The sequence below is a fragment of the Pelobates fuscus genome, chromosome 2 (genome assembly GCF_036172605.1).
Source record: "Pelobates fuscus isolate aPelFus1 chromosome 2, aPelFus1.pri, whole genome shotgun sequence".
Classification (NCBI taxonomy): domain Eukaryota; kingdom Metazoa; phylum Chordata; class Amphibia; order Anura; family Pelobatidae; genus Pelobates; species Pelobates fuscus.
The window spans coordinates 349,844,718-349,856,128 of NC_086318.1; the positions used below are offsets into that span (position 1 = coordinate 349,844,718).

At 39.5% G+C, this 11,411-nt stretch overlaps 1 protein-coding gene across 4 annotated transcripts; it reads right to left on the reverse strand.

Moving 5' to 3' along the window:
- Nucleotides 1-222: 222 nt before the first annotated feature.
- On the reverse strand, nucleotides 223-11,018 carry GJE1 (gap junction protein epsilon 1). Of its 4 annotated transcripts, none has more exons than XM_063441353.1 (3): nucleotides 10,719-11,018; nucleotides 8,045-8,227; nucleotides 223-2,463 (listed from the first exon to the last, which is right to left on the reverse strand). In XM_063441353.1, exons 1-3 carry the CDS (start codon nucleotides 10,755-10,757, stop codon nucleotides 2,068-2,070), a joined length of 618 nt encoding a protein of 205 aa, XP_063297423.1. In that variant the 5' UTR covers nucleotides 10,758-11,018; the 3' UTR covers nucleotides 223-2,067. The 4 variants fall into 4 exon arrangements, with proteins under 4 accessions (XP_063297423.1, XP_063297422.1, XP_063297420.1 ...); XM_063441352.1 differs by lacking the exon at nucleotides 10,719-11,018 and adding an exon at nucleotides 8,950-9,405; XM_063441350.1 differs by lacking the exon at nucleotides 10,719-11,018 and adding an exon at nucleotides 8,526-8,742.
- Between the last annotated feature and the right edge of the window lie 393 nt (nucleotides 11,019-11,411).

The following is an 11,411-nucleotide window of genomic DNA, read 5'->3' on the forward strand; positions in this document are numbered from 1 at the left end:
TGACTGTGTTACTGTGCATAGCTTGAGTTAACCAGTAAAATATTGTGAAATTTACATCATTCTACATGTTTATGTACTGGACCCAATCCCTGAGCTTGTTGGTCCAAAACACTTCACACCACAAACATTGAAAAGTACTGATCTAAATATTGAATGACACCACACATGAACAATCATATATATGTATAAATCTTTTTGTTATTCTTTTACTTAAGAACATTGACACTCTTGATAAAATGCGACCCGATGACACATGAATCAGATCTACAGCGCGCATTCAGCTAGAATTGTTAGTAACACTTATACAGCAACACATAAAAAAAATCAGCTGACACATAAAAGGTTTGTTCCTGAGATTACACATTTTAATTTCAAAGAGATATATTTTCTTTTAAGATAAGTTGGATGGATATTTGATTTACAAAAGAACATATAACACTGAACCAATCAAAATAACAATTTACATGATTTAAAAATATTGGAGAAGTCTGGAATTTGCAGTTGATAACTTAATGTTCCAGATGAAAAAAAATGTTATATGAGAAAAATGAATGCATGTGACCATCAGTTAGTCTTAGATGTCCAAACTCTGATAGTATTGATAATTACTAGACTGCAGTAGTCTACACTGTGAAATGTTTACTTATGGGATGTTATATAAACAGTATCTAATTTAAGATTTTAGCACTAGAAATGCCATAGCTGTCTCGTGTTTTAAAAGCACGATGGCTGTTCTCAGGAGTCTTATATAATTAGTGACTTTATCAATATATGGGTGACAAGGTTAGAAATGCAAATATTTTGGATAACACTGAAAGTCAGTCTTTGGTCATTCCTGAAGTGTGACATACAGAATTTCACAGTTGGATTTTTCCTTAACATGGTAAATAATCTGTCCTTCAGTATATAATATGTCCTTGCCACCTAGGTCAGGAACGTCAGTGTATGAACTTGACTGTGCACATATTTTATTTCCAAAACAAATCTGTTATTCTAGAAATTAGCTTAAAACCATTTTTAGCCATTTGTGTTCTCATTTTTTTTTCTACAGAGACAGTATTCCTTGGTTTACATAAGTAAGGTCTTGTTCTGGCCCATTGCCCGTATTTATTTCACATTTTCTGAAAGACCAACATCCAAAATAAAATATATTTAATTTTGTGGGAAGAAAAACAAAAATCTGTCATATGCAGTTACTCAACTTCCCATAGACCATGTTTCTCAAACTAATCCTGAATAATCATCAGTTGTTCCATTTTATTGATATTCCCATTGGAACTGAATTGAAATCCCTGACAATGCTGGGCTATTTGGAGTCTGTGCGGGACTTGGTTGAGTACCTAAAACATTTGAAGACAATAAAGGGAGGTTTTACGAAAAATTTGAAGTTAATACCCCCGGCTGGATGATTCTATTATGTACGATACACTTAATGTGAGAGTTACAGTTGTTGCTGAATGATATATGTATCTCGTAACAGGCACTCATGAACTGTTTGCATTTTCCAATATGGACAAAGATCAGCTGAGTAGTATATACTCACAGCAATAAACCTCTCTACTTTCACTCTCACGCAGGAGTCTAAATAAATACTACTTTGTCATTCATTGAAAAAAAATATAACTTGGAACCTTTCTCCCCAACATTTCAAGTTATTGCAAACCTGCTGATTATAACTAAATATATACATATTTACAGTGAAATACATTAAAGCAGGGGGTGGGCAGCTTTTTGCACTCTAGATTTTGTGGACTACATCTCCCACAATGCTCTTGAAGCTGGCAAAGCATCAGGGGAGATGAAGTCCGCAACATCTGGATTGCTGAAGGTTGCCTACCACAGCATTAGAGTATTCCTTTATCCTATGTTAAAAAAAAAAAAAAGTATTTTCTGTTCAGGACATATTTTCACAGAAATACAGACACATACATTTATACATGTTATTTATGTGTTATCCACATAATTTCCTGCAGAAAATTGCAGATGTATTTGATAAGCAGTCCTTGTTTGAAGATCAGGACTTTCTAAACATCACTTGGAATCTGGAAATAATGTAAGACGTGTAGGTCACTCATTGTTCAGGAAACCTAATCGTCTATATAAAATTTCAAATATCTCGGCAACGCACAGTACTATTGTAATCACGGTAAAGGTATACATGGCAATGAGGAAAATGGTTTTTTCAAAGTGTTCAGGAACCATACACCTGGTAATATTATACTTCTTCTCAAGGGGTGATGCATCACATTTGAATATTGGATTGACTTGGAAGCCAAAAAGATGACTTTGTAGCCAAAATGCTACCACCTCCAATATTATCCTTAAAAGTACAGAAATAATGTAAAATACAGTGTAAACGGGTTTTTGGAGAATGTCTTCTTGGTCTATACTTTTGCAAGCTGCGTAAAGGTGGAAAACGGCTCCTGGGACCAGAACTGTCACAAGCTGCAGTGCCCAAAATACCTGTCAAAGAGATGGATTGTAATTTATTAACTTCATCATATAAACGTAACAGATAAACATTTGAGAAGGAGATTTTAACAGATAGTGTAAGCACCAAAACAACTTTCGCTTTATGGAGTGCTTTTGGTGTATAGATCATGCTCCTGCGGTCTCACTGCTCAATTTTCGACCATTTAGAAGTTAAATCATGTTTGCTTCTGTTTTGCTGTTTTGGTGCTTACGGTGTCCCTCTAGCCCCTTAACCCCTTAAGGACTGAGGCAGTTGTACAAGTTCAGATCAAAACAAAACGTAATCAAAACCTTGAATTTGCGCTATATGTCTGTTGAACCATAATTCACCTATTGCATATTAAGCACACCCACACTTATTATATATCATTTTATTCAGGAGAAACAGGGCTTTCATTTCACATCAAATATTTATATATCAAAAATGTTATATGAATTAAATGTTATTTTTTTTAGTTCTGCATGGCATTTTAACAGTGAATGTCACAATACTGTTATTTGTTCCTGCAATAAAGTACACATATTTGTATTCAGCGATGTCTTACGAGCAAAACACTACCCCCCATGTACAGGTTTTATGGTATTTTGGAAAGTTACAGGGTCAAATATAGCATGTTACATTTTTCAGTATATACACATTGAAACTTGCAAGATTGGTTGTGTTGCCTTTGAGACCATATGGTAGCCCAGGAATGAAAACTATATATATATATATTCTATGTTTAAAATGGTGACGTTTTTAATGCATATGACAAAGGGCACCATCCAGCAGCAGTTATCGACAGTGACTACTGACCCTTTTTTTTTTTTTTTTTTTTTAGGTATTTTTGGGTTTTAGTTTAGTGATTAATATTATTGCATACAGGGGGCGAAGCCAGCCACTGAACGAAGCAGTCGCACATGTCAGGAGCTCCCGAGAAAGATTTGACTTTTCGCAGCCTAATTGCTACTAAAAAGCTTCTGACACCCTTGCGAACTATATTACCACTATGGGGAAGAAATCCAAACTCCGCAGGAATGAAGCGACTACCACCTCTCAAGATATCGGGGCCCTGCTCCGCGTTACAACTTCGCAGAGGCCTGCTAAGATGGCGCCCGCACGGGAAGACTCGGACCTCGCCTCGGAAGACAGTGAGCACGATGATTCCAGTTACTACGCTGATCGAGGGGAGCTCAGTAAAAGTTCACCCCTCCGTGACCGCGATCCGAAGCCCGTGAGGGCAAGTAAAGTTGCCCAACTAGACCACGCTCCCGCCAGTAAAGCGGATTTTCAAAACATGATGGCAGAGTTGAAGGCCTTCTTCTCAGTCGATATAGCAGTGGTGCGAGAAGATATGGGAGTCATGACAGCGCACTTGCGGGCGCTAGAGGAGGCTGACGCTGCCACGACAAGCAAACAGGAGGCTCTGCAAGCTGAGGTGGAAACACTGAAGCAAGCCAACCATACTATGGAAGGACGGCTTGCTGTGCTGGAGGATGCTAGGCGGCAACGTAATATGCGTGTCCGTGGCATCCCCGAGAACATCGGAGAGGACGAAGTACCTCATTACCTCCGCAGAATGTGGAGCTCTATGCTCCCACCGGCTAAAGCCAAGACCATACACCTGGACTACCTGTACCGAGTCCCGAAATCACCTAAAGCTCCAGCTGGGGTTCCAAGGGATTTACTGTTGTGTTTTCAATCGCTCCAATGTAAGCAGCTTATCTCAGCCACGACAAGAACTGCATCCACTTACCATTTTGAAGGCTCGGACCTGGCCTTCTTCGCAGACCTTTCAAGGTCCACAATGACCTGGAGGCACTCACTACAACCAGTGACTAAGCTGTTAAGAGAGAAGGATGTCAGGTACCGCTGGGGACCGGGTCGCAAACTGACCATATTACACGCGGAGAAGAGATTGCAGTTAACACACCTCTCGGAAGCTGGACGCATCTTTAGGGAACTGGACTTACCAGCACCAGATCTCACCCAGAGGTCAGTGGCAATAGCCTCACGGGCGTCCTCCGCTCCAGCATTGGACGTTAATACCATCCAGCCCTTCTACCCCAAGCTGAATCGGGTGGCGCGGACGCAGATGTCTTCAGGCACTTGAACACTGCAAGGCGCTAAAGCGAATGGTTGCTGAAAACCATAGACTTTATACTGTTGTTTTGGTCTATAACGGCAATTTAGAATTTGGCTACTAAACTATATGTCAGGTTTGATTTCTATTTTATTTATTTTATTTTATTTTTATGCTCTCCGTGCTGATTTAGGCTAGATGACATGGCCTTACCCCTCTTGGAAGCCATGACACACATCCGCACAGTTACCCATTAAGCCATAGCATTATTGTTAAAGTTTTTTTAAATGTGTTTCTTGATTTGCGTTCCTGCAGTTGAGCACTGACAGTAATTGTTAAATACTAGGCTGTTTATCACTGTACTTATCAGCACTCTCTCGAGAATCCAATACCCCCCAGAAGGCAACGATTGTAGATCACTAGCAGTGGCGTACATACCAGGGTCGCAGGGGTCGCGGCTGCGACCGGGCCCGGCCCACCAGGGGGCCCGGCCGCCCCTGCGACCCGGTATGTAGCCACTGGGCCAGCTTCTTCTCCTGGGGGGCCCAGGAGCCGGCCACCTCCGGGCCCCCCGAGGCTGGCCCTGCTGTCACCCGGCTGGCCTGTCCTAAGGGCGCGCGAGGGAGCACTCTCCCCTAAGTGCTTCCTTTTCAGCTCCCTCGCGCACCGCACTGATACTGGAGCCGGAAGATGACGTCATCTTCCGGCGCCGGTATCATTATGCGGCGCGCGAGGGAGCTGAAGAGGAAGCACTCAGGGGAGAGTGCTCCCTCGCGCGCGCGCCCGCCAGCCTGACTGCCCGCCGGGTGACCGGCCCCCCCAGGAGCCCAGGAGCCCAGCAGCACCACTGGACCCCAGGGAACCCCTCAGCACTCCAAAAGGTAAGGAGGCTGGGGGGATTAAATAAATAAAATTAAAAAAACGTTAGTGTTAGTGTGTGTGTAAGTGTGTGTGTTAGTGTGAGTTAGTGTGAGTTAGTGTGAGTGTGTGTGTTAGAGTGTTTGTCTGCTAGTGAGTGTCAGTGAGTGTGTTACTGTGTGTGTCTGGTACTGTGTGTGTGTTTGTGTGTGTGTGTCTGCTAGTGTCAGTGAGTGAGTGTGTGTCTGCTAGTGTCAGTGAGTGAGTGTGTGTCTGCTAGTGAGTGTCAGTGATTGTGTTACTGTGTGTGTCTGTTACTGAGTGTGTTTGATGTCTGTTAGTGAGTGTGTGTTTGTCAGTGAGAGTGTATGTTTTGTAAGTGAGTGTGTATGTATGTCTGTCGCCGAGTGTGTCTCTGTCAGTAAATGTGTGTGTCTGTTAGCTAGTGTGTATGCGTCTGTTCGTGAGAGTGTGTGTGTGTCTTCAGCACTTACCTTTCTCCAGCGCCGGACTCCCTTGGCGCAGGGGATCCCTCCGCCTCTCGGCTCCGAATGCGCATGCGCGGCAAAAGCCGCGCACGCATTCAAACCGCCCATAGGAAAGCATTACTCAATGCTTTTCTATGGACGTTCAGTGTCTTAGAATCGCGGAAGCGCCTCTAGCGGCTGTCAGTGAGACAGCCACTAGAGGCTGGATTAACCCTCAGTGAAACATAGCAGTTTCTCTGAAACTGCTATGTTTTCAGCTGCAGGGTTAAAACTAGAGGGACCTGACACCCAGACCACTTCATTGAGCTGATGTGATCTGGGTGTCTGTAGTGGTCCTTTAAGTGTGTGTGCATCTGTATGCACTGGCGTACATACCGCGGTCGCAGGGTTCGCAGCCCTGCAACCCCTGCGACCAGGTGCCCGCGCGGGGGGTTGGGGGGACCACGGATCAATTTTCGCACCGGGGCCCCATGGGTCATGTGTACGCCACTGATCACTAGTTAAAGCTGATATATACTAATAAGTGCAAGTTGCCTTCACCAAGCTCAGCCAGTCGTGAACTTCTATATAAATGTATAAGCACAAACGTTCTAAATGAGTCTGCCATTATTCATGCATGCACTTTGAAAATGTAGCTCAATATGCTTTATTTCTCTGTATAATTATATGTATGCTACAATAAAAAATATACATTTAAAAAAAAAATTATATATATATATATATATATATATATTATTGCATATAATGACTTGGTTTAAATATAGTTTTCCCACTGAATTGAACAAAACTTCCTAGCAAAAAAGAGATTGGAAAGATATTGCTTCTGAGATGCGGTTTTATGGAACAATAGCAATTGGAATCAACATGTTTTAAGAGGAAATTGTCAGTCATATACATCGAAATGCTTTTTAGGAAATCTTCACAATAAACATTAAGGAACTGTGCTACAGCATAGGTCAGTGGTTCCCAACTCTGTTTTAGAGGAGATACTGACAAAGACTTGATCATTGATGTGCCTTAAGGACTGGTTTAGATACAACTGAGCTTTGTTGTAATAGATAACAGTGTATTATAAAATGCATTAGATGATGGAGGATAATTTGTGCTTGGGTAGCAAACTGGGTGAAATATAGAATACACAGAGTTGGTGTAAAAGTAAAATTTTACATACACACATATACAATGGTCAGCCATAACATTAAAATCACCAGCCTTGTGCTGCCCAAACAGCTTTGATGCATCAAGGCATTGACTCTACAAGACCTCTGAATGTGACCTGTGGCATCTGCACCAAGACATTAGCATCCGAGACAGTCCAGGCACCAAATCAACTTCATCAGTGACCCCCCATTCACTAAACTGGCTTGAAGAGAAACATACATTTTTTCAAGCCAGTTCAGTGGGGAGTCACTTATTGGCTGAGAGCATCAGCTTACCGCTCTCAGCCAATCAGCACGCCACTGCACAGCGGCACTCCGAGCATCCTGTATATGAAAATTTAGAAGCCGAATGCCGTCTGTGGGGAGTGGACATCGCTGGAGGCAATTTGGGGGTTAAACCATTCGTTATTCACTTGACCTGTCTGTGGTTCTAATGTTGTGGCTGATCAGTGTATGTTGCATAACAATAGGTGGAGCAATTATTGGTTTTAAGGTTATCATGTTCTGGACAGCTGACATATCAGCACTATTAAAGTGAACCTTTTCCAGAAAGTGTTTATCAGAGAACATTTGTTAAAAATATAAATATGGATCTGATGGCAATTAAAATCCAAATGGTCCTTGTTGACAGTCTATTTCATATCTAAACACAGAGCATGCAGTATGCTTTTATTTCCAGCTCAGGGCAGTAGTATGTCTATACCGAATGTTATTCTCTTCTTAAATGGGTTTCAGTATGCATTCCTACCACCTCTGCTGAAAGGCTTTTCAATCTACCTTGAAACAATAGTGTTTTCGTTGGGTTCATAATTAACAGCTGCTTATTCTCAGTCCACAAATTGGAAATTAGTACTCTCAGTGTCTATTCCTCCAAGCCATCAGATCATAACATATAACAAAAAAAAATCATTCAAAAATGTAAAATAAATAAAAAAATATTTTTTTTTAAAAAAACAATTTTTACTCTCTGGAAATAAAATGTTTTATTGTTTTTGTGCCTCACCTGAGGAGTTATCGGTCGAAACTGGTTGTAACAAAACAAATTCACCTCCCTCTTATCTGGATCACAGCTGAAATGCAAGGCCTCGTTTCCGTATACAGCAAAGCCTAGTACTCCAAGAAAAAACATTCGCACAGACCCAAAGAAAAGGGTGTGGAACTGACCAATCACAGTTGGAGGTCTGAGCTAAGGAAACAGAAAGCCAACATGTTAGGAAGCCTAGAACTATTTTACCGTCAGTAAAACATGATTCTGGAAAACCAGTTTAGATTATACATTGTAGGTAATTATTTAAAAAAATATATGTTAAAAATAAAAAATGCATGCGTACCGAGAATAGCCTGAATCCTGATTTCCTTTTAGTATTGACATTGCACCACATGCACAAAGCTGCCATATAGTCTATATTCAGATAACTTGTTTATCATTAAATGAAGCAATTGTCCTCAGCATTTCTGGAAACACCGCAGAAACATCTGCTCACTGTTCTAGCTCGAGTGGTCTGCTCATTATTATCTGATTGGTAGCGAGTCAGCAATGAACAGAACAGAATGCCTGATTTATCTATTGTTGCCCACCGTCCTGTTAATAGGAAATCTCTAGACTTGCGCTTACACATATTTAACAAGAGAGTAGAGTTAGAATGGTGTTGTACTTTGGCTGCAAGCATTAACATCCAGAAAACGACATTTCTGCCAGTTATCAAAGCAGTTTAATAATTCTGCACTCATTATTTAGGTATATAGAAATGAAAGAATAAAAGGTGTGGAACATGGTGACGCTTTATAAAAAAAATTAAATACATAACGTCAATAATTATTCTAAAACATAACTTCTTTTTTTGTTTTGCTGGCTATAATATAATTTAGAGCATTGTCCACAAAAGTAACCAATGACTGGATACTCACACATCCTTCATAAAAGTTCTTGATATAATTTAAAGACATCTCTCGGAAGACTTTATCTCGAAATACATCTAGAGTCTTTCATGTCACTCATTGCCAATTTGTTGTCACCGGACCCAGTCCAGTGAAATGGCTTTCGCATGACCCTTGCTGTCAAAAACTCTAAACTCTGCACATTTCTCTTTTTATCTCTGAGGCCCCAATCAATTTACTCTCTCAAAAAAAAAAAAAAAAAAAAAAGCAAAACAATACACATTACATGTGGTCAGCTTAATAATCCTCAACAAACGCAGTCAGCAGAAAGGCCAACACAACTCTAAGGTCAATGTACAACAGTGAGGATAACCACATTAGTTGATATGGATTCGGACAGAGTAACTGACAGTGGTCATCTTCTCTATTGTTATTTTGGAGTATTCTTCGAAAGTCTTTTAAAAGCAGCCGTCCCGTCTAAACAGACTGTGCTTTCCAGTGTGAGTTTCATTGCTTTTTAACAATGACCTTCATAGAAAATGATGGTTTACTGAAAGTATAACTAAATATAAAATACAAAATGTTTATGAAAGTAATTTAGTAATAAGTATAAATAAAACATTCCAAAGAATGAGTGTTGGGATATTTTAAAGCACTATGGTGTATACCTTTTAGCAAACTGGCAAGCAATTGACATTTACCCCTAAAGATGGTGTGGAAGAGACAACAAGAAGTTAAGAAAATGTCCTCCTCTGGTCTTAAGAAAATAGTGCCAGCAGTTAAATATTTAAAATGTAATGTATAGGAATCTGTACAGATGTGAATAATACACTATGTAATACTTTTATTTCAGACCGAATTATCACAAATAGAATTTCCCATTCCTTAATCTTCAATTACGGACAAATATATCTCCAAATATACTATTAATTCACTAATCATACATCAGCCAGTTTGTGTCACTTAAAATAAAGTTTCATGATTGTTTCATATTGCTCAATACAGGATACATTTGTTGCAGAACAATGTTAATAACCATGCATATTTTGAAGGCCTAAGACAATAAATACTAAAAATTCCTTGTAATATTTTCTGGTGGATATATGTTCATGCCTCGTACAAGTACGTAAAGTGAGAAAAGTATTTGTATATATATATTCCATTTATATACCAACTTTTTCATTAAATACTTACTAGGTCAATTTAAATTAACACTTTTGCATTATTAAGGTCAATGATAGGAGTTGGCTAGGGTTTGACCAGCACTCTCAGGCAATCAGTACTGTCTATTTTGGATGAAATGGTATTATCAATGCAGCTTGGGTATCGTCCCAAGGCAAAAAGAAGAGCCCTAAACAGTTTTATATTAAGTCAAGAGATTGCGCTAGGGCACTAAACGCAACAGTAGACATTAGTGGTTATGTTGCCTAGAATAGCCCTTTAATATACAACATACCCCAATCCACGAACTAGTATTTCAGTAGTACCCTGCATGGAAAAATGTACAGGTTCACAGCCTTTTAAATTGCATACAGTTAATCTTTTTTTTTTTCCAAATGAGTCTTTCAAAAGTAAAGAGTCACAATTTGTGGCATACATTTGATCAATATAAGAATTAAAATATTTATGATATAAAGCAATATATTGGTGAAAATGTATACAATTTACATTACTTGTTGAATTCTAAATATATTAGTCAAGCAAAACACAGTCAAAGTGTATGCAATGAAAGTGACTTGTAAATATTATAATCATCATTATAAAAAGGTTACATTTTCAGAAGCATCGCAATTACTCACCAACCTCAGGCCAGGAGTGGTATTGTTTGGACGACCCATTCAGTCAGTGTATTAATCCAATTTCATCCTTAAAAGTAATATTCCAAAAGCCATCTGTAGTAACAGAGCATGTAAAATCCACGTCTCTGCCATTATTACGCAGAAATGTGTCTGAATACAAACACCTAACCCTTATTCATGCCCTAAGGATAGTACGTCACCTCCTGTTACATTTGCAATGAAATACTTGCCATAAATAGCAAGGATTTTTCCATAACATCGGTGGGTTTACCGAACACAAGAACGACACACACTATGCTAGATCGACCACTCTATACTGCCTCATACTTTGTCTGCATTATGTAGTTGCAACTCAGCATCATGTGACTGTCAGGAACTGAAAGCCCTATTCACGTTCAAATAGAAACATAGAGTTTGATGGCATATAAAAGCTAATGCTGCATCTAGTTTAGCCATTCTAAAAAGCTTGATTTTTGTACAATTTTCCTGCTCAGAACAGCAATGTGCCTCTCCCAAACATTCATGAACATTTCCACTGTATCAATCACTGATATCTCTGACTAAATACCATTCAATGCATCTACATCCATGATGTACTTACATGGATTGGACATGCGTACACTATTTTAGAATTTAATACAATAATATATATTTTGCTGATTTTGTGCAATCATATTGATAATACACGTATCT

Coding starts and splice junctions, on each gene's coding strand:
- GJE1 (XM_063441350.1), bottom strand. CDS start 8,717: ATGTTAATGCTTGCAGCCAAAGTACAACACCATTCTAACTCTACTCTC. Junction 8,228..8,525: donor AGACCACTCGAGCTAGAACA/GTGAGCAGATGT, acceptor CTGTTTCCTTAG/CTCAGACCTCCAACTGTGAT. Junction 2,464..8,044: donor TTCGACCGATAACTCCTCAG/GTGAGGCACAAA, acceptor TCTCTTTGACAG/GTATTTTGGGCACTGCAGCT.